The sequence below is a fragment of the Dendrobium catenatum genome, unplaced genomic scaffold (assembly GCF_001605985.2).
Source record: "Dendrobium catenatum unplaced genomic scaffold, ASM160598v2 fragScaff_scaffold_1288, whole genome shotgun sequence".
In the NCBI taxonomy this organism is placed as follows: domain Eukaryota; kingdom Viridiplantae; phylum Streptophyta; class Magnoliopsida; order Asparagales; family Orchidaceae; genus Dendrobium; species Dendrobium catenatum.
The window spans coordinates 227,635-254,758 of record NW_021319750.1 but is presented as its reverse complement, the minus strand read 5'-3'; the positions used below and the strand labels follow the sequence as shown (position 1 = coordinate 254,758).

General features: G+C 36.5%; 1 protein-coding gene across 3 annotated transcripts; it reads right to left on the bottom strand.

The window, feature by feature from the left end:
• Nucleotides 1–63: 63 nt before the first annotated feature.
• On the bottom strand, nt 64–26,255 carry LOC110092211 (chloroplastic group IIB intron splicing facilitator CRS2, chloroplastic). Of its 3 annotated transcripts, XM_028699443.1 has the most exons (9): nt 25,832–26,250; nt 25,653–25,737; nt 25,495–25,562; nt 24,912–24,962; nt 24,733–24,806; nt 16,039–16,097; nt 15,882–15,958; nt 10,923–11,041; nt 64–336 (listed from the first exon to the last, which is right to left on the bottom strand). In XM_028699443.1, the coding sequence occupies exons 1-8, from the start codon at nt 26,060–26,062 to the stop codon at nt 10,925–10,927; spliced, it is 762 nt and encodes a 253-aa protein (XP_028555276.1). In that variant the 5' UTR covers nt 26,063–26,250; the 3' UTR covers nt 64–336; nt 10,923–10,924. The 3 variants fall into 3 exon arrangements, with proteins under 3 accessions (XP_028555276.1, XP_020672313.1, XP_020672312.1); XM_020816654.2 differs by lacking the exon at nt 64–336 and having other exon boundaries at nt 10,679–11,041; nt 25,832–26,249; XM_020816653.2 differs by lacking the exons at nt 64–336; nt 10,923–11,041 and adding an exon at nt 12,383–12,766 and having other exon boundaries at nt 25,832–26,255.
• Nucleotides 26,256–27,124: the final 869 nt, after the last annotated feature.

Sequence of the window (27,124 nt, the reverse complement as noted above, 5' to 3'; positions counted from 1 at the left end):
AGAAGAAACCTTAAAAGAAGCATGCTTCTATCATGCACATAGTAAACAATCAACACATGCTAATATATATATATATATATATATATATATATAAGAATGTAAATGTCCAAGTTAATACAATTATTGTTTGCAACTAAGTTTTCTACCATTATACAACTCAAATAAATTTTACAGACTCTGCTTATGAGGATCTTCAAGTTTTGGCTTCTAGATAGATTTTGGGCTCCACCTTTGGTAAGTTCATCCTCCTTATACATCTTCCATTTAAATATTCCCCACAGGATCAAATACCTCTTAAATTTATCAAATATACATGAAAATGTAAAAGATTCAAACCTACAAAATAGGAGAATGATTATGAGCATGTATATATATAAAGCATGAATAATCATTCATAATTATATGACACTTAAAGTGTCAAGCTCCACGTCTATCCTATTGGCCACATCTCTTTAAAGGGTTTAAGCATCACCTATTAGCAAGCATTTTATTATGATTTTATTGCACCCCCTATTGGGCACAATCAATTATATATATATACTAATAATTTAAAGGTAAATGCTCACAACGCAGACAATCCAAGAGGCATCACACCAAAGCATCGATCAAATGTGCATAAAAGGGAAATCTTAATCCTAATATGCCACTAGCACCTAAGTATGTGTTGTTGTGTGGTATATTACACTATGAATGATGCTTTTGTTTTATTGAGTAAATAAGATGTTTAATCTTAATTCAGGGGTGTTTTCTCTTCGAGTTATTTCTGACCAAAAATTTTATTTGGCTTTTAAGTGTTTTATAAACCAAGAATGAATAATTGAATTTTCTCTTCAATGAGATGTTTCATCTACCTAAGTTGGATTAAGTAAATGTATGAGGATGAGATGCAAATGTGGATCACAAATCACATGGAATTTCTTTGAACTTTAAGGTATTCAAAGAAAGTTGTTTATTCACTCAATTTAGATTAGGAGAATGAAGGGATTTCCTACAACTTTTGAGTTGTAGAAGTAGGGAAGCAAAGTGCAACTTGTAGATTGCAAATTAGAGAAGGGTCTTTAAACTTTTGATGTTCAAAGAGGAGGATTCATTCATCCAACTTGAGTTGGAGAGATGAGAGGAGGGGAAGATGCAACTTAGGAGTTGCAAATTTATGAATATTTTTGGAATATTTGATGTTCAAAGAGATCTATTCATTTACCCAATTCCGGCCTAGGAAAATGAAGGAGAATTTAGATGTTCCACTTGTAAGAGAAGAAGAAGAAAATGCAACTTAAAGTTTACAAATTTAAGGAACCTTTTTGAACATTTGGTGTTCAAATAGGAGTGATTATCTACCCAATTTATGTTGGGCAAATACAAGGAGATGGTATGCAACTTACAGGTTGAATTCCAAGCTCAATGAAACATGATATTTACCAAATTTTGTATTAGGTAAATATACGAAAATTCTATGCAACTTAGAGGTTGCGAGTTGAAGGAGATTCTTTGATCTTTTGGTGTTCAAAGAGATATACTCTCCTAATTTAAGCTTAGGAGAGAGAATGTGTGTTTCTTACAATCTTTGAGTTGTAGGAAGGGGGAGGCAATGTGCAACTTATGGGTTGCAAACTAGAGGAAATTCCTTGAACTTTTGGTGTTCAAAGAGAAGTATTCATTTACTTGGTTTAGGTTAAGTGAATGGGGAAGGAAGACTAGGATTTGAATCATATGTCTAAGGGGATTATTTATAGGTTTTATGTTCCAACAAATAAGATATGAGAGCTTAAAGTTTGGTTCCAAGCTCAAGGGTTTCATGCAGTGATGTGCTTGAAATCTTGGAGGATTTCAAATCATCATGCAAGAAAGAAGGAAAGATAATTATTTGTTGATTTTGTGTCTCAAGAAACAAGGTATGAATGACTTAAAATTTATTTCTAAGATCCAAAGACTCATGTAATATAATATTTGGAGCCTTGAGAAAGCTCCAAATGTCATGCATGAAAAATGAGAGATGATTATTTTTTGATTTTGTGTTTCAACAAATAAGGGCTGAATGAACCTAAGATTTTGATCCTATGGCTATAAGGTCCATGCAACAAGGTGTTTGGAGCGTTGGGGGCTCCAAATCATTAATGCATAAAAGGGAGGAGGCACTACAAGGGAAATCCTAATGTGGAGCCAAGATTCATGCAATCTAGCAATTGGAGCCTTGAGGAGGCTCCAAACATCATGCATAAAAGAGATGTGCATATGAAAGAGAGTTCCCTATTCTTCTATGAGTGTTGTGAATTCAATAGAAAACGGGTGATTGATTCCTAAATCTTTGGAGAGGTTTTCAGATTAATTTTGTCATGATTAAGAAATTTGTAGGCTTGTGGAAGAGGTTTTAAAGTCTCAAGATTTCTCTTGACAATTGATTATGTTGTTTGCTATTACACTTTATCTTTTCAATTTGCAAATTGATCGAAATAAGCTTAGGTAGCTTCTAAGTGTAATGGAGTGTTTAGCTATGAGCCTTTGGGGGCACACGAAACACTCCAAATGAATTCCACAAACACTTAGAATTAAATGAACATATTTAGGACACATGCAAATTTTGGAATTTTAGTGATCAAACTTAGAGACCTATGATACATGATTTTAACTCATGATGAGATGGAGAACAAACATCTAAAGCTTTGAAGAGGATTTCCAATCAAACTTGACATGATGGGTGCATTTGGGATAAGAGTGAAGGATTCCGATTTTAGAAATTTTGATCATTTTACTTCAATCCCCTAGGTTGGGAGTTTGCACAAATAGAATTAAATAATTCCAAGATGCGGGGGTCATGGGCCGTTGGAGGCCCATAACACCCTTCGAGTTTGTTATGGAATTAAATAAGTCTATTTGATAATTTCCCACAATTCTACAAGTTAAGGATTGTAATCTAAATCATGCAAACTAATTTGGTTAAGTGTGCAATCATTTGGATTTGAGAATTTTACTTGCTTCAACTCTCCAAATTTGGAAGACCATCAAGGATGGTTTCAAATCAATCTATACACCATAGGATTTGACACATAAACATGCATGCTCATGAAAGACCCCACCAATGCATAAATGAATTGAAGCACACACTTGAACATTTAGCAAATTCGGAGAAAATCACAAGTGTTATAGCAATGCAAGCCTCTTACATATGTGTGCTAATTTTGTTATAACACATGATCCAAGAGAAAAGAACATGAGATGCGACGTTTGGAGGGAAATTACACCTCAATTAACCTAGGGTTTGATCGTAGGTGAAGGCTAAGCATGCAATATGAGTGCAAAACAAGCATTTGAAAGATGTTGAATACCGATTCAACGCCCCCTCTTTTGGCTCTCATATGAGAGGAACTCAATGAAAATTGTCGGCTTTTCATGCATTCGCTAAGGAGACAACGAACATGGGATTTTCTTGGGTTTGGAAAGTAAAATACAAGTGTTCACTAGGATCCTAAGGCTTGGGAGCGTCAACCACACGTCAAATGGCCAAAAGACCTAGAGATTTTCTAAGTTTTTGAGGGATTTTACCTCGTTGGGCAGTCAGGGCACAGCTTACTATCCACTCGGCTTACACAGACGAGATCGAGGGCGAATGGAAGGTAGATTTGTTGTCGAAAAGCTCCGGAATGCTGCCTCCACTTGATAGAATGCTCCCGAAAGTCGATTTCGCTGTCACGAGCTGGTCGGAATTACAAAAGAGGACAAAGTAAGCTCCCAAACCTTCCTTGATTGCAGAAATGGAAGTCTGGACTGCTGGATTTGGTCCAGATATACGTAGAAGCCTTCGGTTCTAAAGGTCTCGACCCGGCCAGGTCGTGTTTAAGGCTGAAAGTCCGCTATCATCTGCTCGGTCGCAAGCAGAGGGTCGGTCGCACGTAGGAGCCGAACGAGATCTCCTTCTCGGTTTGGATAGGTCGACGCGCGGGAGCAACGGGGCCGCCCACTCGGTTTTGTCTGGATCGTGCGATAATGAGAGAGCCGCGGGCTTGGGCTCTCTCCTTCCCGCTCCTCTCTGCCCTCTTGTCTGGATCGAACGGACACACGATGGAAGAAAACCCACACGCACACAAGGATCCGCCTGGCTTCCCCACCGCCTCTCTCTCACGCTCTCTGGAACGGATCCCACGAGCAGGCGGATCTCTCCCCCTTTCGCTCGAATGAGGAAGCCAGAGGATTTTCCTGATTCGATTCTTGCTACAGCCGCGCAAATGAGACATTTCACTCGCTGGATTTCGATTACCTTATTTATGAAGTCAAATGACCTGAAATTGAGTCTGTATAGGATTAAAATTAAACTCGAATCGGCACTGACGAATTTGGTTCAATGAGATTGATTTGGGTTCAATTTACTTTTAATTGGATTTAATTGAGTTTAATTTGATTCAATTGATATCCTATTTGGGTCAATTTTAGTTCGACAATACGATCGAGTTTGTCAAGCTCGATCTAGTCCAATCGGGCTCGAATCGGCCCGATCGGGATCAGGTAGATAATGAAAAAAAAGCCAATGGAGATAAATTCATTAATCCTTATTTATAATTGAAGAAATCATGTCGGGATCCAGCAACATTCATGTCTATAATAATAAGGAAGAGTTTGTAGTTAATGAGCAAGCAATTCCGTTTGTACTCGCATATGAGCAAGAGGGAAAGAGGCTACAACAGAATGTCGATTCGATGATAAAACTCCAGCTCTTGAAGCCACAGGATTATCCTCAAGTGATTTTGGATAACAACCTTTAGATTATATTTTCATTACAATATTCTGACTTCTATTTGGCGAGATTATTATTTGTTTTTTTTGCTTTGAGATAATCAATTAAATTTTGCATTGTGTTCTTCTCAAAATAAAATTAATTCAACAATAACATTAAGTTTTATCCCACTATATGGGGTCCGTTGCATGAATCGTTTTTCTCTATCGTATGATGCCAAGAGTCAAATTTACATTTAAATCTAATAAATAAAGGTAATTTTTAATATTTTCTAACAAAGTCTTTTTAGGTGTACATCTATCTTTCTTAACATATGCCAAATCTAATACATCTACTCTCCTAACCGGGTCATCGGAAGATGGTCGTTTTATGTGACCAAACCATCTAAGGCAACTCTCTCTAATCTTATTTGCCATTGGAGCTACTCCAACATTTTCACGTATATGCTCATTTCGTATCCTACCACTCATCCATGTGTGCATTCTCATCTCTGCAACACTTAATATTATGCTTCTCTTTTAATGGCCAATATTCTGCGCCATAAAGCATTGCAGGTTTCACCACCATCTTATAGAATTTTCCCTTAAGTTTGAGTAGTAATTTTCTATCACACAACAAGCCAAATGCATTCCTCCACTTCAACCAACTAAGCTTAGCAAAATATCTTATCAACCTTTGTTGAATAACCTCTTTAATGCACTTCACTTACACAGTATTTCGATCTCTTTAGTATCTAATATATTATATAAATCATTAAAATAAAAAATATTTGCATCGTATATTGCTTTCTTAGACTCATGGGCCTTTTTTCCATTTTTTAAAATTATTACATCTAAACTAATTTTTATAACAAAGATTTTTATTTTTGATCTTTTCTAGCATATTTTGATTCCACGATCAACTATTTTTACTATTATGAGATTTTCCTTTTAATACATTATGCACATCCTTTGTAATATTATTAATATTACTAGCTATTTTTTCTCACATAACATTAAATAACTCATGCACAGACAAAATTTTAAGATCTCAAATCTTATTTTTAAAAATTATTTTTTTAGTATTCTTTAAATGCCTTAATCTAATCCTAGAACAACATTTTGCTTTATTTTTATACCCTTAATCTTAAAGTTTAAAACTAACAAAACTAACAAAGGATGTTAGATACATAAAATTTCAATCGGAATAACTTTACAATCTTTGCAATCTAAACGATCTATTTTTCTTATAAGAAAACAATCAATCTGAGTTTTATTATCTCCATTCCTATAAATGATGAGATGCTCGTCTTTTTTCTTAAATAAGGTATTAGCAATTACAAAATCATAAGCTAGAGCAAAATTTAATAAAGTCTTACTACTTTCATTAGTCTCTCCAAACCATACATCATGAATGCTATTAAAATCCTCAACCTCTTTACAAATATGTCAAGTTAAATCTCCTATTTACACTAGTTAGAAAATACATGTCATATCCTTACTGATAATAGATGGATTCAAAATGAGTCATAGTGATATTTTCGATCAGACAATTACTCTTTATGAACTAAAGTGATTTTCAAACATGTTCATCTCAGCAAACTGTTACAGGAGTATATAGGTATTTTTTTAAGTATTTAATGATTAATTTCAATTTTAAACATTGAAATTATTCATGAATAAAGAGTTTGGAATCTTTGATAGGTCTTTGAAAGTTAACTCTTCCAGTTGAGATTTATATTCAACACAGCCATCATCGAGGTGATGCTGAAGCAGATTTGAATGTATTTTATAGTAATTTGGGAGGCATTTTTAATATTTACGATCCCTTCTATTGAAATTTTATGTCAATATGGTCATCATCAAGTGACATCAAAATCATTTTAAATACTTATATTTTACATGAATTTGGGAGGCATTGCAAATATTTGGGGTCCCCTGCGATTGAGATTTTTCTATCATGATCATCATCAGGGTAATATTAAAGTCAATTTTGAGCAATTTTGCTTCATAAGTTGAACCTTATCGACTCTGCCTACTTGCCGATAGAGGATCATATTCGTTGTCGGCTTTATGCCTTTAATAGTGAATCTTTCTTGTAATAGATTTTGAAAGCCTAATATGAACGTATAAAATAAATATCACAATCGGCGTTACAACCGTATATTTATTTGATGGCTCAAGCAGTATCGACTCTATCTAACATAGAATGACCAGACTCGAACTTAAGTTTATTTCTTGACCCACACAACATCCTCAAATGTCACATGTGTGCATACGCCACGCTTGTCGGGGCCCATACGGGTTATATTCTTTTGCATGTATTTTGCATAAAGTGCTTGTATGGTAGTCGTATATATGCAATAAAATAGGTGTATACAATGCATATACACATTCACACACACACTTATACTTTCATTTGCATGTTAACTTACTCATGTATACATTTGTGTATTTGCATGTGTGCATGTATATTAATATGGGTATTTACATCTTGCATGATGTGTTTATGATGCATGTATTTTGCATGCAACGATGTATATTCATATGATACATTTATATGTTAGGTGAGGATGCATTCAACATGTCTACTCATTCCTAAATACATGCAGTTATAATATGTACACTTGCATAGTATATTATGTACGTTGGAGCATATATATGCATGAGGTATTTTGCATATTAATGCGATGTGTCAGCGCAACGTCACGTATTTTGCATGTTGGGTGATATGTTCGCATAATATGTTCTGCATTTTGTAATGCATGTATGTGTAATACATTTTGCATGCAAATGTAATGCACTATTGTAACGTAATGCATCTTGCAATGTTGGATGACATGGTTTAATGATATATTCTGCTTATTGCTATCCATGTGAGAGGGCACTTTAAAGTTTTTAACACTGATCAATTTTGTGAATGATTATCATTTGAGTGTGTGCAACGTTCTTATTTAGAAGCATGTAGATGCCTTCTATCCACTTGTACGAGTGTTGCGAATCCGATGGTGTAGCGCTACGCTATGAGCTACTCATCGCTTATTGCAAGTAGGTTTTCATGCAGCACTAAATTTTTGTTGGCAACATGCTTCTTTGAAGAGCCCATGAACGCCTTATGTCTGCTTGCATGAATGTTGCGGATCCAGTGGCATGACGTTGTGCTTCATTCATTGTGCACCAGCTATGCAATTTAGTTCATTATGTCTTATGCAAGTAGTCATTTTCTACAGTATTTAGCCTGTGGGAGTGTGATTCAAAATGCAAACAAGTTGTACGATGCATCGAGAGCCTTCCACCTGTCACTTGCAACTAGACTGATTTATTTAGTGTGACAGTTTGGCATCGCACATTTACTTCCTCAATTTATCAGTGGCTACAATGGTTACTATTGATTTCCTATTTTTTCCTTATAGGTTAATCATAGTGTTGCACTACGGGTCATATGTGACTTTATATGGGTAGGATATCACACAATGCAAGTTTTGTTGGCACTACTTGTGGTCTAGTGTTAGGTATTTAGGGCCACTTACTATCGTATGTAGGCGAACAGTGTTCAACGTGAATCTCTCAGCATTGCTTGTAGATAGTATATTGTGTACATAATGAATCTCCTGCAATGTATCGTAGGTGTTTGCATTTATTGTATATCAATTGCCATTGCTTGCAGGGGATTAGTGCCTTTGCTCGACGCTAAGTTGTTGATTGCAAGAGTGCAAGGGTGTCGTAGCATTCATTGTTTGTTACTTGTTATCACCCGAAAGAATGTTGTTGTGCATATAACTAATCTTCAATCATTGCTAGTAAATATTCACATTTATCATGCGGTGCAATGTGCATGTTTGCAAGAGGCTATATTGTTTGCATGTGAGTTGGTGCATTACAATTTCCTTGCTTGTACTTTCACCGCAATCTCCTTAGACACACCCATAGGAAAATTGATCAGTGTTATGGAACAAATGAGAAGTTTCATTAGCTTGAAATGATATCCACCAGAAGTCCCATGTTTGTTTAATGATTTTTATTTGAATGATCCAGGTTGTTATTTAGCATATGTATCTTCGTTATGATTGTGCATTTATTAATTAAAAGTCTGGTTCCCTATTTATTAATTCAAGTTCTATTTCTTGTAGTCCTGATGAATTCAAGTCCCCCTGTAATTTATTTAAGTACTATATATTTTTATTCTGAATTTCAGTTGCCTCCTGACATATCCCCCATTTAAGAGATATTTGGGGAGTCTTAGCCTGTCCACCACGTCAAGAAAGACATGCATGGTCGATGTCAAGTAACACCGTCGTGGTCTTCAATCCCACCACACCAAGAAAGGTGTGCATGAGTCTTCATCGGTACCTGTTTGAAAATGAGTAGTTTTTCCCCAGAGGCACTTACATGGATACTTAAGTTTTACCTTGACAGTTCGTTAGGGATGTTAGGCCCTCTTGAACTTAGTCCCAAGCTAATTAAAGAGAGAGGTGAATTGGGAAACTTTAAAACCAAAACACAATCCGAATCACCACAATAATAAATGCGGAAATTAAAACGCGAAAGTAGTAAAAAGAAAGAACACACCGGATTTATAGTGGTTCGGTCAAACCTTGACCTACGTCCACTCCTTGGAGGCACCCCCCAAGTATTGCACTAAAAAACGTGACTCTCCTTTAGCCCCCACGGCTAGGCGGAGAAGCCCTTACAAAATCACTTTCACCTTCCCCGGTGCGGCGGAGTCGCCGGGTCCTTTGACACCAAAGAGATCTTCTTCTTTGGTGAACTTACCTCGAGACAAGCCTTGAATCCGATGGTACTAAGGTGCGAGTTCGCCGGAGCAACCGTGTGGAACCCCCTCCACACTCCCTTGAGTCCCCCCTCACAGGATCTTCTCCCTCTCTCAAACTCCACCCTTTCCTCTCTCCCTTTCAAGCTCTCTCTTCTAGTTTCCCCCACAAGAACGAAGCTACAATGGCTGCCAAAGACACTTACAAAGTGCCTTGCCATAGCTTAAATAGAGGCTCTCAAAATGAGCTCATTAATGCAAGTTGCCGACATTATCGTCCAGGACGATAGGTATATCGTCCTGGCCGATCAATACAAATTAAGCTCATTAGCCCGGGACGATATGGGACGATCAGAAGAAAATTGGTTACATCGTCCAGGACGATCGTGAAATCGTCCTGGACATCATCCTGGCCGATCATGCGATCGTCCCAGACGATGTGATCGTATCAATCAACCATTAATGCTTTCCAAAGATACCAGATCAATTTAGGCATGATTGAGTTAGATCGTCCTGGACGATATTTTTTCTTTTGTTGTCTTTTTTTCGATAACCATAATAATAATAATAATAATAATAATAATAATAATAATAATAATAATAATAATAATAATAATAATAATGGTAATAATATTAATTAATAAAAAAAGTAATACTAATAATGAAAAGGTAGTTGTTTGGATTTTTGGTGTAGAGAAAATAGTTGGGTTGATTGTACTGAGAAAGGATGGTGTCCGAATCCAATAATTTCCCATGTCAAAGGGGTTGTCTGAGTGTTGAGTGAAGCAACAAGAGTTTTTTTTTTTTTTTTATTGGCATATATGAGGGAAGGTCGACTAGGGATGTGGTCTCGGGCTGGGCTTGGTCGAGAGGAAGAGGTCGTCAGGTTGGTTTGTTCGACTGTAGCGGCATTAGATCGGAAGATAGGGAGGCGAAGTCGGATAGGGAGTTGGGATCAGAAGGTTGCTTTACGTGTTCCAGAGCTCACGTGAGACTGGGTCAAGCTCAGGCTCTGGAGGTCATTCGGTGCAGGGAAGATGAACTGACCTCGGCTTACAGACGGAGGCGAGGTCGAGTTGGTAGCGGACGTCCGGTGAAGGGTCTTCGAACGGATCAGGAGCTTTCGCTGGGCTTGTGGAGTTTCGGTTGCAGAGGACCAATCAACCAACATAGGAGGTGTTGGATGGGTTGCAGAGGACCAAATTTTGAATGAACACTAAACTTCATGACCTAGTCATTTTGAATTTATAAAAATGAAAATACGCGATCAAGATTTTGTGATCCTTTTCAAGATTGGCATGATCGTATTATAAGTGGAGGAGGTCGTTGGGTGTCACTTTGATAAATGGTAACATTTCGAATACGCATTCCAATCACTTCACTGACAAAGATAATTGGGACTGCAGGACTATAAAAACAAAATGTAAGTGTCCGTTGAGTTTATTACTTTCAAACTTTGTGAAATTTATACTTTTGAGCCAAGTTGAATCTGCTAATGCTCGCATCGAAGCCCTTCAGGACAAGGGTCCTAACAGCCTCCACCCCTTGCTCAAGGGCAATATCCACCTATAACAACAAACCAAATGAAGCAGACAAATTGATATTAGGACAACCATACACTTCATAATTTCATAGTGCATCGGTGCTTTGGTCATTCAAAATGTGAATAAAAAAGCCTAAAAATTACGGTATAGTTTGAAGGGGATAAAAACGACTTGAAATAGTAAAATGCATAGGATGGAAAGTGGAAACTCAACTTCTACCTCGAGAAACCATCCGTTTTATATAAAAAAAGGAAAATGTTAATTGGATTGCTAATAAAAGAAAATCCAGACATATGGATTTGTGTTACAAGATCAAAGACCATTCCAATCTTAAGGCATATTCAAGCATGACATGACGGAAATTGTAGCAAATGCAATAATAAAGTAATTGTGCTATGACATGAAAGACAGATTTTCAAAGTTAGGGACTCAGGCTAAACAAGTTATATAACATTCATGAATGAATTGAAGAGAAATAAAAAATATTTGTTCGTAGGCAACTATTTGAAATTAGCTGGGTGGCTTTCTATTCCCTTGGAGCTCTCCATGACTTGAAGACTTCATAGATGTCCCTCTTTATTATTTGTGTTTTCCCTCTCTTTGCTACTCATATATATCTCGGCCATCCTTTAGTCAAAAAGACTTGGCTTACCACATTACCATTACCACGCCACCAACTCTAAAATACTCACAATTCTATAAACCCATAACACCATTCAAATCTTGATTAATCATAAGGGATCCCTTAATCTGTTCACTGCTAAGTTTGGGAAGGTTCTGAGCGTTCGCTGCTGATATGATGGGGCACATGAGGAAGAAAAAGACCTAGAAGATGCTCAGTTTGACTCAAAACTCTAAAAGGTTGTTCAGAGGAATAATCCCATAGTCATCCTTTAAGAAAAGTTAGAAGAACAATCACAAGTTTCAAACCCCATCATGCCTTACTCGTAAAAGAATTCCACTTTGTTTCTGTAGATATATATCATCCAAAAGAATCTCTAATCTCCACTAATCATGCTCCTTCTCCAGTAAAGTTGCAGTGGGTAACAATGTGGTAACACCAATCACAATGTAGACCCTTAAAGAGTTACCCAAGTTCATTCAAGACTATTTAATTAAGCCCCTATTAAATTCAATATGAATTCTAGCCAAAATAGACGATAGCTTTGGTGAGCTATTCAAAGACCTCTTCAGACCTATATAAAATACAATGTATTTCTCTTCTCTCTCTCCTCCCACCTAGAGCACAATTTCTCCACAAGTAATATTGACTAAATATAGAGAAAAGTTTAATGCTTCTTACATCAAACCACCTTGTCAGTCAGACAGTCACCAATTCTTATGAAAGTTGACAAAAAAAAAATGAAGAGAATTAGTTGAATATTTCATTGCAGCGTTGCAGTATTTGTACAATCACAAGAAATCTTCAAATAAGAATGATAAAAAATTAAGAAATAATAATTACATAATAATTGCAATAGTTTACAGATTAATAAGCTTGCAAAATAATTACAATACTCTCCGGATTGATGAGTAGGGAATAGGGATCTCATACATCAATAAGATCACAACAAAAGTGGAAGGAAGACAAGTCATGAGTGAGGGTTCCAAAAGGTGAAAATTATGCGGGCATTTCACAATCCCCCTTATGTGAATAAATGGTTGTCATCCATTCCAATATTGCCTGATAATTTCTGAAAGACTGCCCCCAATATTTTTTTTGGAAGAAAGTTAATACGTTGTTTACCTGTAGTTGAGAATGGAGTATAATTACACAATTATAAACTTCTCCTTAATAAAATATTTATAAACTTCAATATGCTCTGTACAATCATGTCGCACATATGCAATATTGAGAGGAATAGTGATATAGACGCTTTGTAGGATAAGTTGGAAGAACAAGCACAAGGCTAAAAACCCACAACATATCCATCATGAAAGAACTCCACTCTTGTCATGTACGTATCTGACATCTCTCCATCAAGCATCTTGTTACGAGTGGACCGGTCCCCACTGGACCAGTCCGATACTATGCCAGGCGGAAAAACAGAAAAGGGGCGGAACTTCCCTGTGGACCCCACGTTGGCTCAAATTGAATTTGGGAGGGAGATTTTTGAATGAGGGTCTGTTTTAGGAAGTCCATTATTTTCCTTTATGAGGAATTTTGTATAATTAGGAGATTTGGGGGGGAATTAGGATCATCTTGAATTTGAATGAGAAGTTTGAGATCTCTTGGTGTTCTTGGGCTCTAGGGTTTGCTAGAGACTTGGGGAGAGTTGTTCTTCCTCTCGAATCGAAGACCGTTGTATCTTTCTTTGTTTTGCTTTCATTGCGATTGAAATACAAGTCGTTTCTTGCGTTTTCTCTCAGATTTCCCTGTTTTTCCGGCTGATTTCTGCTGTGGACAGCAGTTTGCTGCTGTATTTTCACTGGTTTGGTTAGGAATACTTGAGAACTCAAGTACTTCCTATTAAATTGGTATCAGAGCGTCGTCGTGGGACTTGTGGTGGCTGAAAATCAGGAATTTCAGCGGGTTTTTGGAGGGATTCAAAGGGAGATTTCCGGTTTCTCGCGAAAGATAAGATGGCCGGAAAGAAGGTGGAAGTATTGGAAGGCGAGTTCGGACAACTAAAGACAGAACTGGAGGGAAAGTTCCTGGAAATCTCCACCAACAATGACAGGTTGTAAGGGAGGTTCGCGGCGATGGAAGAGATGATGAAGGAATAATTTGGGCAAAATCTCCAAATTATTCCTTCCCTTATTAAAAAATATTGTAATGGCAGTGCTTACCAGTTGAGACATGATGGAATACAATGTGACTTTTGATTTTGGGCTGCCATATTTTTTGGGACCTTTGGATGGAGGACCACTCTCTTGTGGAACATTTTGGCCTTAATGTCCGGGACCTTTTTCACTGCCCTCAATAAGCTTTAGTTTCTTATTTTATTATAGATGGTCAATGGGCTCTTCCGTATTACAGTTTATTATTTTGTATGTTCCTCAATGACTTCAAATCCTTGAGATACAAATCAATATGATATAATCGATAGGGAACAAAGCCCTCTATTAGCTAAGGTGGATTCAAAGTTGTCCCCTTAGGCAAATATCCACCCCATATCTACAAGGTACCCTTGAACGAAGAAACCATGGCTGCCGACAAAGTTCCTTCTGTCAGGTTGGGTCGACCACCTTTGACTAAGTAAACCAGGGACCATAATGACCCAGGACGACAGAACCATGGGATCTTGATTGGGTTCATCATCATTCCCCTCACCATCTTCTTAAGTGCAAGATGGTGAAATTTGTAATTTTAAATATTAAATTTTCAAATACCAAATCATGATGCTATTATATGGCAAATACATGTTACATATCTGATTGACGACTAGCCTTAATCGAAAGTTCTATCTTGTTATCGGGAGAGGTAATTAACTATAGGGGCTTGAGCCTATAAGAAACCAGAACTCAGATCTAAAGTCCTCGCAAAATGTGGGCGAAATCTCTAGGTAGTGTCTTATTTCAAACCCAATATGCCTTCTGAAAATTTAACTTGGAATTTAATTCGTTAAAACTCTCCCGAAAGAGGGGAGGCCAGGGCGCGAATTTTTGGAGCCCATAGTCCTCAACCTCCTTATTGAGAATCTTGTCAGGAAGAGAGTTTGCCTCAACTACTTTACGGTGCCATCGTATAGATTGATGAATAATCAAAAGTCGGATCATCTCATTTTGCTCTTGGGTCGGAAACTTAGCAGATGGTCATCTTGATCCTTCCTTTCACAACCACTTCTTGTTGTCACAGAAGGTAATTGAGTCATGTTTAGTTGCACAAGGTTTGAAAGGTTTTTTTTGTGTTGCTTATGACATGCATAAGCACGCACAACTTCCACCACTAATGAAGTTGGATTCCGCCCAGCTGACAACGTGAAATGCCCTTTGCATCACCGATCTTCCTATCATCTCTAATGAAAGCACCAAAAAAGTACATGTCTGAAAACATTTGAATCAGATATTGGAACTTACAGATACTTTCAGAGATCAGAGGGAGACTTCTACCAATGCGAAAGAAAACAATAATAGGGGGAAGAGGAAATCACAGGTGCGGGGTTAAAGTCAATGAATTTTATTATGTGAGTTTTTAACACAGAAATTCAACCTTTTCCCCTTTCTTCTGAAACCTATTTAAAGGCATAAGAAATCTTCTAGCTATAGGACAAGCTCCATCCTTAACGAAAAATGCCACGTCAGTTGAACATTGTTAGGCATAGCACTGAGTGGAATGGATTCCTTTCCTTAAGTTTAGTGCACCTGACACCCTTGATAAACTCTTATTTATGTTGTATATAGCTCAAACTATGGGCTGTGGCTAGCAAAGGCTGTGACTGGTATCTGACAAATCTATCAAAGGAGCTGCCCGGTAACTATCAGTACCTTTGCAGCTTTATGCATTAACTGGGCTTTAGGGTACTCGACAGTTACAAAGGTAGGACTATGACTAGGGAACACATCATGAGATAGAACGACCGTGATATGACCATGACGGATGCAACCAAGGTAGGACATTGAGAACTAGTGTACTTTCATTGTCTTGTTCATTTCTCTATGACATTACGTGGTGCGTTTGCTAGCCTTTGTCAAGCAAAAACAATTTTTGTATGGTCATCAAAGACCTTTTGAGTATAAAAATTAATACATCAGAATCATAAATCTTAAATTTATTTCATGAAACCTCTAGTTTGGATTGTTATAATGCAAACAATAATCTCACTTATGTCATAAACATAGTTAATTGTCTATGTTATGTTATTTAATGCTAAACTAAATAAAATAATTGAAAAAAATATATATGTTATGAAAGCAAATACCTGTTCCCGCTCCACCAAACTAAACTTCTGTAGCAGAAAGGCCCGCAAATCCATTTTCCCAGGCGGGTTCCCAACACCTACAGAAATTAGAATGTTCAGCTTGTACACTGGATAATATAGAATTTGATTCTTCAAACAAATTGAAAACAACAAAAACCTATGCATAAACGTGGGAAGTCCCGACAACCATCCAAGTGATCGATGACACTCTTAACTCTGCAGCAAAAAGAAACACAAATGTCAAATGACAACTCAAATTCTGGCGTCATAGCATGCAAATGAATTTACATAAAGATAAGCTTTCAGAATGCATTTTTATGACTATCTTCATGTTTGTGGAGTTTGAGGAGGCTAAATGTTGGCTTTAATAGAGCTCATGATGCCAAAAGATTATATCGGATCATGTTGCCCTGACAAAATGAGAAATCATCACAGCATATTCTCATGAATACGAGAATCATTAGACGTTATGATGGAATATGTATCCCAAATATTTCCTCTGAATGACAAGGACTGCTAAATCAAAGATTATTTAATTCTAATGGATCAAAATTTTCATACAAGCAAAGCCCCCATAATTAATTATATATTGAATTAGAGACTCACGAAAACTCTGAATTAGTTGTCTTAATTTGTATTTCTCGTCCAACAAAAAGGGTTTTTAAGTTGTTTTCTATTCAATGATAAAATAGTTCAAAGATATCAGTAGCATGCAAAATAACCAAGACAAATCCCTAGTGCAAGAGAGACAAGATGGCATGTATATAGTTCTTAAAAACATAGTTCTATTTTTTATCCTACTATTTAGGGGACTTTGCCCAACAACACACATATATAAAGCATGATTTGTATTACTACAATGTACAGGTTACCTAACTAGCTTCAAATTATTAAAAAATATTTTACAAATAAGTAAATTTCCTAAGGCGATCTACTCAATCAGTCATCTTAAAGCAAGCAATGGAGGTTGTCGAATAAAATCAACAATATTCAAGTAGTAGAAGACCTCGGGTTGGCAGGTTAGCGAGTTGATGGTCAGAAACAAAGTGGGTGTCAAGGTGCGGGCGAGAATGTTGCAGTTCTAGAGTGGGTGACTACTTGGTTGAGTTGTCGACCCTGAGCTGCTAGGTGGGTGAAACTTTGACAAAAATGGAGTCAATGATCAACATTGGAGGAGACAAAAGTAACTATCAGATAAAAGGCCTCTCTAATCTCTTAAATCATGCAGTTAAGGCCTGCCTCCAAGGATTCCAAAGGAAACCTAGAGAAGACCTAAGTTCGATCTAAGGAGAAGTTGACCCTTCTCCATTGCCTCAAAGGATGGCGACTAAGGGCCAGAAAGTAGAGGACTTAGTGAAGAAAAAGTCATAAACACACCCATGGAGAAAAAAGGGAAGGTGGCAGGAGGATTATAGTTCATCTTCTCCTTGCCTTTTGACTTCCTTCGTGATGGGGACATCTGTTCGTGGAAGGTTTATCAGAAGCGTGGCCGTCGATCTACAGCCACGATCGAGTCTTTGTATTTTTTATTTATTTATGTTATTTTCTTATTTATGTATTTTCTTATTTTCAGTGTCGTGTATTTGTTTTTATGAGATTTTCAGTTGTACCATTTGAGTGAGAGATGTCGTATGTAAGCTCGGAGGGCATTTTCGTCTTTTATTGTCTTTAGTCTCATGTACTAGGCTATTTATAGACCCATGTTTTATTTTTGAAGTAATGAATGATTATTAGATAATTTTGTCTTCTTGCTTGGAGTTCTTGAGAGAGCTTGAGAGATCGGAGAGAGATCCCTTGGAGAGGGAGATTGACACATCACCCACCAACCTTGGAGACGGCCGGGTTCGTGGTTTCGTATCTTTGATTTCCCTTAACATATCTCCCACCTACCTTCACAATCTTATTTCTCCTAGTCATTTCCCTCCACCCACCAACACATCACCACCTTGCCGCCGGCCCCTACCCGCCCCATTCTAGCGCCGGCCCTCACCCTCTTCCATCTTCCCCCTCCATTGCCTACTATGGAATAATTCCTAATATTGGATTGCCATAATTTAGTGGTCTTTGAATTCAAATTTTCCCAAATTTGAAATTCAAATTCTTTCCTAAATTATAAAATCTATTTTAGGAAAGATTTCAAATTTTCCCTCCATTAGGGTTGAAATTAATTAGGATGATTTAATTCTTTCGAAATCCAATCCATAAAATTAAGGAAGCATTAAAGCCTCCTTAATTCCCTCCCTCTATTACCCTTAACCACCAGCCATGCATGAATATACCGCCGGCCCCCCACTCCACTTGCCTCCTTTTGGGTTTCCTATAATTCAAATTAATTTGGGATCAATTTGGAATCCAAATTAGTTCAATTCAAGATTCAAATCCTTTCCTATTTGTCTTAACCTATTTTAGAAAAGTTTCCTAATATAACTCAATTTAATTTTCAAATTAAATTGGAGCTAATCAAACCTTTCCTAATTCCTAAACCTAAACTTGGCAACTCCATTTATTTCTCCCAAATCCCTCCCCATCCTCATAGCTGCCGGTCCCTATCCCCTACCAGCCCCCTCTCTCTTCCAATCTCCTCTCTCTCTCTCTCATTAACTCTCCACCGGATTTTAGGATTTGATAATTTCTCTTCTAAATTCCTCTCCACCCCTTACAAAAATCTGAAATTTATTTCAGATTTCTATCCTTGACTCTTTCCTCCTCCACCTTGCAAGAGAAACTTCTTTCTCTTCAAATTATCCAAGTGCACCATCAAGTCGGGAGGAGATTTGTCACCAAGCATCTATGAATGGCGGATCCGAGACTGAATACGGCCTAACCTACGACGAGGACTGTTTCGTCGACATTCTACAGTCAACATTCTTTGACGTTAATACAAGGGTCGATCACACTGTTGAAGACTACATAGAGCGTATTCTGGACATTTTGGTGGAAGCAATCGAAGAGCAGCTTGAAGGCGTCGAGTGGTGGATCTCCACCGCTCCTTGACAAGAAATTCTCTTTTCCCCTTTCAACATATTTCTTGAATCTAACTTTCTCTTGCGTTTGATTGTAGTCATGAAGGACGATTCCCCCTGCTCCTGCTAAGCTTAATAAACGTAGGGTTTTGAGTGTATTCATGTGCTTACTAATTTCACTTTTAGACTGGGGATTTTATTTGAAACTACTATTTTGGCATAATGTTGTTTTCTATTTCATTTTGAAAGCTTCGACTCTCTGGTAGCCTAAGCGGGCGTGACCCCTTATTCGTTTTATTTCGATTGTTTGAGCTGCTACTAATTTCTTCATTTTATTCTAATCAAGAGTTGTGCAAATTCCTAACAAATTGATTGCATTCATACGTAGTCCTGCATCACTTCGCCTCTTCGTCATGTGGGTGACTACAGAGCTCTCTGGAGGAGGATTGATATTGAAGATGAAAGAAAAAGGCTTCTAAGTAATTTGGCAAAGATGAATTAAAGAGACTAAGCTCCAAAGCTAAAGCCAAAAAAGAAGGAAACGAGGGAAGTGAAAGCCTTTTGATATAGTACACCAAGCATACCAAGAAAATGAAGTAAAATGTCCATTACAACAGCCCAAGCCATTAGTAGAGGAGTTGGCACCTTCCTCTACTAATGGCTGCCCACTTCCTTCCCTCCAAAAGCTTCCTCTTCTTTTTTAATGATGGTAATATAAGTCATTGTAAAATCTATAAATAATGCACGTGCAAAATAAAAAATTTCCTCCTTTGAATGATACAATTTTGGAGAAATTATTCTTTTTTAGTTAGTGCTTGATGATCCACCTTGATTTATCTTTAGTAAGATTGGTTGGTTCTCTTTTATGCTTATTTTTACTTTTCTCAAATCTTCTTTCAAATCTCTTTTACATCTTCCACTACACCCTGTGGGCTCCAAAAATTCGTCCCGGATTTAATTCTTTCGATATGTTATTTGCATCTTATTGACATTTAGAAAATTATTTTTGTATGCAGGAGGGGGGGCATTAAACGCCTTCTGTCCGCTTGTAAAAGTGGTGCGGATCCGGTGGCGTTTTTGAATTTCTCAAATTTGGCTCTCACTTATTGGAGTAGTTGTACACTTATTCAAATAGCTATATGGTTCTCAAAATAGAATTTTGAGATTGAACAAATAACATATCAAAAATGTTCTTCATGAAGAAGTTCACCATATGAATGTAGATTGTATTCTTTAATAATTTATCCTTTCCCATAATTTTTTTATAAAGAAACATTGCATTATTTATCTTGTACTTTCTAACAAAGTCAAAAGCTATTTTAAATGCTTTATCCATACTTCCAGCATACATGATCAACACTTCAAATGTGAAGAAATGGTTGACTGCTCCCTTTTTTTTATTTCAATCAAAATGGTTGGCTGCTCCTTCTATTATTAATATTTTTAAAGATCATTTGCAAGACAATTAATGATCAAAATCTATGTTAAACTTGCAAATATGTATAAAAACAGAACTCCCAACAAAAATGATTCTCTTACAGCAAGGTGATTCAACTTCAGCTTTATATCAAGTGTTAAATACATAAACTCCGACTTGATATATTTCTCTTGTGAATTTCTATGAATACATTAATGACACTTTATGAAGCTCATTTATGTATTGACCTATGAATTTTCCTGAATGCTCAACTCTTGTATTGATTATTCTGAGTAAAAAAAATAATAATATTTCTCCATTCTCACTAAGATTATTAGAATTTCCATTTTTTTTTTATAATCTGAAGGCTCAACCTTTTTTTTTTTGGTATAAATATTTATGTATTTCTTTCTTAAAATGTATATTTCATATTTCTCTCAAATTGTTCCAATCAGGTATGTTTAATCAAAATTTTGGCAGTATTCCGGCGTCTCCCCCGCATAGGGGGCATCTACGGACAACTGGGCCATCCCACCACGCTACTCGAGCGTGTATGGTAGGTGTCGAGGGACACCGGGCCGTATATCTTTTCATCCCACCACGCTACAAGAGCGTGTATGAGGCCTTCAAAAGTAGCCGTAAAAGAACACCCGCGTCTCTCCCCACCACGCTACAAGAGCGTGTATAGGGCTCATCGTATGCGTCGCACCGGGCTCCCTCCTACCGTGCTACGAGAGCGCGTATAGGTGGTCCGCCGGTTCGTCGCAAACGCCGAAAATGAGATTTGAGATTTTAGAGTTTGGCGAATAATATACCTTGACGAGCGAGCGAGACGACGACGACAGAGATTTGTGGCGAGGCTAATGATTTTTTTTTTCTGATTTGATTTTTTTTTTTGTTTTAGAAATATATTTATATACTTATATAGAAAGAGGAAAACAAAGAGTAGAAAGGGAAATATGAGATTCAGATTCTCTGTTTACAAGAAATGGGAAAGAGCTGGTATATGAATCGGCTGTTTGTATGGAATAGTAGGAGGGATAGAGCGTAGAATAGTAGGCTTGTAGAGAAGTAGAAGAAGGGGACGGTTTGGAGAGGTGGAGCTCGGGCTACTGTTGGAGGAGACCAGAGCAGAAGGAAAATGGGTTGAGGTAAAGGCTGCACTAAGAGGAGTACTTGGGACGTGAGAATGAGTAAACAAAATTGGATTTCTCCTCTTCTGCTAGGTGTCTGAATTTTGGAAGATATTAGTGGTGAATTGGCTTGTATGAAGGACGTGTGCAAGAGCAATTTGATTACAAGAAGGCACGTAGATGTTAGCTAGCATTATTCTTGCATGGAAGACAGGTAGAAGGAATAATTTGGCAAAGCAAATTAATAGGAAGGCACGTGTATATGTACAGAGATGTTAAGCAGATTAACTATATCAATAGATATTTATATCTATGCCTATGAATGTAATGATGATTTACTGAAATAAGTGGAAATATGTACATGTTAGAGAATAAAATCATACTTAATTAAATATTATATGTTAAAATAAAGTGTGAGATAAAATTCTAAGATAAATTTAGTGGAATGAGGCAACATGTCTAGTGATCAGATTTTTTTTGTTTAGAAGATACATATACATTTTTAAGATAAAAGATTATTAGAGAATCTATTTCTTGCTTTGTATTATTATTATTATTATTTTTTATTTTGATTACTTACCTTTTTTTTGTTATTATTATTTTTTTATGATATGTATATATATATATATATATATATGCCTCATCTGCCAGCTTTTGCATTTCAATTTATGTGTCCTCACCTCGCAACTCAAGTCAAATTTTATATTTTCGCATACCGAATTTTATGTTTTTTTTTTGTACGAATATCCAAATAATATCGCAGTCATTTCCCGGTGTTTTTCAACGTTCTGAACATAATAGAGAAATTCATTTTGCAAACGGACGACGTTTGAGAAACATCGAGTACGTCCGTAGTCCGTCGATTTCGATCGCTTTCATTCAATAATTGATCATCACATATGTTGCTTGAATTGATCGTGCTACATATGTAGAGGTCAACACACCCTAGCTCTCTGCCAAAACTAGACATCTACAACACATGCCATCAAAACTAATATAAACCCTACTTGAATGCTCTCACTATAAACTAGGCTCTTTTGCACCTAATTTTGTTCTCCACCCTTTCATAAGCCCTTAAATCTAATGAAACACCGCCAAAAATATTAGATCATAAATTATTATCCTAACCAAACTATTTAGGTCCATTTCCCTCTATTTATCCTTCATTAAACCTATTCCCTAAAGAGCTAAATCAAACAGACAAAATTAGCCCAAATCAACCCAAGATGGGTGATTATTTTATGATGTGATGATATAATCTGAACTTATGTTGGAATAGTGAGACTTTAGAGTTCTAGTGGTGAAAGAGCCAAGACTAGCTCAGCTTGAACTAGTTTGCACTGATTTGACTAAACTCTTTAGGTGAGGTTAATGATGGATAAATTGTGGAAAATAGATGTGAAGGGATCGGTTAGAATATAAAGTTATAAAATAGTCTTTTTGGTGACTTTTTATAAGATTTAAAGGTTTATTGAAAAGTGGAGAATAAGACTGAGTGCAAGGAAGCCTAATTTAGATCTAGAGCTTCCAAGTGGATTTTGGATTAGCTTTGATGACTTGGGTTGTGGATGGATAATCTTATGAGATGGCTAGAATATAGAGGAAGACAGAAAAGATGTTTAAGAGAATATTTGAAAAGAGTAACAATAACCATAAAATTCAACTAATCAATTCCACCAAAATTGGTCAAGGTTAAATAACAAGCACTACCAAAAAGAGAAAAATTTTCTTCAAGCCTTTTTATCAATGAAAAGTTAAAAACTTTTTGTTAAATACTACACTATTTATAAGTTTATAATGACTCTTAGACTACAATCATTCATAAAGAAGAGCAAAGTTTTAGAGACAAAGAAGGTGGGTATTCCTTAATGGAGAAAGGTGCCAAAAAAATTTGTTAATGTATTTTTTGTTCCAACTTTTATTAAATGAGCAGCCCATAACATATTCTCTAAAATGAAAAGTCAAACTTCTAAGTTCTAAATTTGAAATTTGAACATCAAAACTCAATTATTTCTTCTTAGTGGGCTATTGTAATGGACTTTAAGTAGGCTCTTGCTTTGGCACTTTAATGGGCTCTTGCTTGGGCTGTGTAATTGGACATAGCTTATTTTTCTTGATACACATGATATGGTACATCACCATTGTTCTATATTTATAGATGTTCATGATGATGATGTGTATGGAGAAGTCAAATCAACTTAAATCAACCTTAAAAGAAGTGATTTTTTGCCATCATGATATTTAAATTCTCTTATTTCTTTAAATCTTCAAAGAGATAAAAGAATCAAGGAACTAAATGTAAACCCAAAATTACTTGAATTGAGTTTGAGTCAACTTGACCAACTAGAAGAGTCAACATAATAAACTTATAAGATTGAAGTTGCTAGGAGACAATGTTCCATTGGTTCCAAGATAGAAGTCTACACCATCACAGTGAATTCGCCAATGAGATCAAGTCACCCCAGACAAAAGCAATGTAAAGTCATCAAACAATTCACCTACCCACACCGCCCCAAAAACCAACTAGGAAAATTTATCCATAACTCTTCACATAGCAACTTGTCAGCACTCAATCAATGCAGGTGAAGTCAGTCAGTAACTTTTCATAGGTCTGTCATATATTTGGAAAATCAAAACACATATCTAATGTAGTTAAGAGTTACACTTTATATATCTTTGTTTATGATAAGTCTTCATCATAATATATTTTGTGATTTATTCTTTTTTTTAAATGAAATATTTTATGTAGAGCCATGCCTCTACCTATACCAATATATAGGAGGTGAGAAGAAAAGCTATGTCACAGCTTATTATCTAAACAACTCTACTTTCTGGCAATATAAAATCACAATTTTTTTCTCCTGACTCTCTCTTTATTTATCTCTCTCGTTTCTCAATCAATCTCATCAATAAAGTTTAAGTATAGCTCATGATCAATAAACTTCAAGTATCGCTCATGAACAAATTTGGATCAACATAAATCAATAATAGAGAAAATATCTAATACACTCAACCTAGTTTCCTTGATAAAACAAGTATTAATTGTAATTTTTGTCAAAATTCTCCCATAAGCAATTTTTGTTGATTCATGTAGGAATCATTAAGCTGTACTCAAGTTCAACAAGTTGAGAATAGTTTCTTTTCTTTGCATGTTCACATAGCATGTGTTTACCGATAGCACTACATTATATTGTGTTGATTTTGAATTATGTTCCACCATAGGTCAAGCATATTTGAATTATGTTGTGTAGAAATGAAATACCGAGTAGTCAAGTAAGTCATTTCTATAAATTCAAAAATAAGAAAGCAATAAAAATCCTATGAGGAAGAATAACTACCCACTGTGATGTCCATGACCGCCCTTTGGCGCAAGCCTCAAGACACCATTAGGCAAGCTCATTTCATCATATATCTTCAGCAAAGAAACCATTGCACGGAAACAAAACCTTATCAGAAAACATGAACAGCGCAAGAATCATCCTTTAAAGTGCCATTAAGTTTGAACTTTGGAGCGTACCAATAGAATATGGCGCAAGGGGACTTGGTAATATGCAGCAAGTGGCCCTATCTTCACATGGAAAATACATGATTAGCTACTGAACTAACTATTAATTTGGCTGATGCTATATGATTTGATATATAAGTAGAAAAATAAACCATCAAACCTAACAATCCCAGCAAAGCATTGAATAAGACTTTGATTTACGACTGCCCTTGACATATTAAAATGATTCTTTGCTCATGTTAGCTAGTTCTGGGAATTCAGTTTTCCGTGATAAATGGCATCATTAATAAGAACTAAATAATCCTTTCCTATCTATGTAGGATTTATAGTTTTTTCTCATTGATCAAACAAGCTAAAACTGTTTGAACTACGAAGTTGGCTTCAATGCTAGGCAATATGAATGTTATAAGGTTGTTATTTTTTTCTTTAATTTTTGTTCCACAGCAAAAATGCAATAAAAGAGGAGAATCTCCTTAACAAATTTTCCAGTAAAAATACATCCAGCCCAATACCACCCACCAGGTTAAGAAGAAGAAACTCAAATATTTAGCAAGCTACATGCAGAAGCTAGATAAGGAAAAAAGAAAGCACTAACCGATTCTCCTATAAAATTCATGTAAGCCTGCGGCTTCACCAACAAAATTGGCACCTTGCCAAAAGAACCTAAACCGATTCGGGCCCAAATTAAAATAAAGGAGGAAATAAACGTGATGAATAGTTTAAGAAAATCAAGAATCCCAGTTAGGCTAGTACCAATTCCAAATAATGCCTTGGACTGAATCGTATTCAATCTGATCCGCTCCGCCCGAGCTATGCAATCCACCATCTCGAACCCCACCTGAACCAAATACGATCCAAATCATAAATCGATCAAAGACATTGAGTGCATAAAAATCAAAGCATTTTACTGTGGTTTGATTAGAGATTATTACGTTGTGTCTGGTTCCGTGATACTTGTTACCCGGGTTTCCAAGCCCAGCGATAAGCCATGGCGTGTACTCAACCTTTGCTCCCTCCGTGGGGTCGGGCAAGGATCCGACGATGCGACAGCGGCATTTCAATGAAATTTGTAGCCGGGTTGAGAGTTCAGGGTTAGTGTTTCGGCTCTGCAAGACGTTGCAGAAGAAAGGGGATGGGCGAGGATAGGAGATGGCAACCAACATCGATGGAAAGAGAGGGAGACGATACTAAGAAGGAAAATATATCTGCGAGCCTACGTCGAGTGGTTCGTTCGGACTTCGGATTGTAATCCCTCTTAACCCAAGGCTATAGATATTGCGGCTCGTGCTTGGAACGAGCGGTTGAGGGCATTGCCTCCACCACGAGAGAACTCGCGTTCGAGTCACTCATCCTGTTCAAAAAAATGCTCTAGATATTGAAGAAAAGACAATCCACCAATTCTGTTTTCAATTATAGGGAAATTTATTAGGTGCGGACACTGGAGCCATATGTATGGATATCCACTTAAAATGTGTATGTATAGTACGTTTTGGTTGCACTTTTTGTGTACTTTAATTGAGTTTTGAATGCTCTTTTTTTGCGCTTTTTTTACTGCACTTTGACTGTACTTTACATGTACTTTATTTGCGCTTTGGCTGTGCTTTTTCGTGCGCTTGACTTTAGGTTCTACGGACACATTAAATATATAAAATAAAAAATAAATTCAATTGAATGTCCACTTGTCCACTCCACGTGTCAACATTTTATTGGAGTCCAGACGTACATCTACGTCCGACTACGTCTGATGTCCGCACCTAATAATTTTCCCAATTCTAGAGTCAGATCATGGCAACTTGCAGAAGTTTTTTTTTTCTTTGATGCTACAGGTCTCAATACACTTTTTATCTCTATCATCTCTAACCTCCCAAGTGTCAGTTGTATCAAAGATGGATAATAGGGAGTTTTGTAGGAAAAAAAAAGAGATGCTTAGTGATACAAAATAACTCATGTTTTTCTAATAGATTTTTAAAGGTTGTATTTTATATATGGAGAAAATATTTCTTTTATGATAATGAAGAGTATTATTGATTATTAGAAGAGAAACAGATGTGGCCTCTTCTTAATGATTTGGAATGGTCTTAAATCTCAATGTAGCGTCTATCTCAAGATATAGAGTGGGCATGAAATAGCTTCTCCATGAAGACTCTTAATATGATGAGATAAAGGATGAAGAGACTATTGTTTCATATTTCACAATTCATATATTTATTTTGATGGTTATTTTT

What these genes read in the sequence shown, in the direction of transcription:
- LOC110092211 (XM_020816653.2), bottom strand. Translation starts at nt 26,062, where the DNA reads ATGTTGGTTGCCATCTCCTATCCTCGCCCATCCCCTTTCTTCTGCAAC. An exon ending in TGAATTTTATAGGAGAATCG is followed by an intron (nt 24,963 to 25,494) that starts GTTAGTGCTTTC and finishes TTCCATGTGAAG; the next exon opens with ATAGGGCCACTTGCTGCATA. An exon ending in GGTCATGGACATCACAGTGG is followed by an intron (nt 16,098 to 24,732) that starts GTAGTTATTCTT and finishes TTTTTGCTGCAG; the next exon opens with AGTTAAGAGTGTCATCGATC.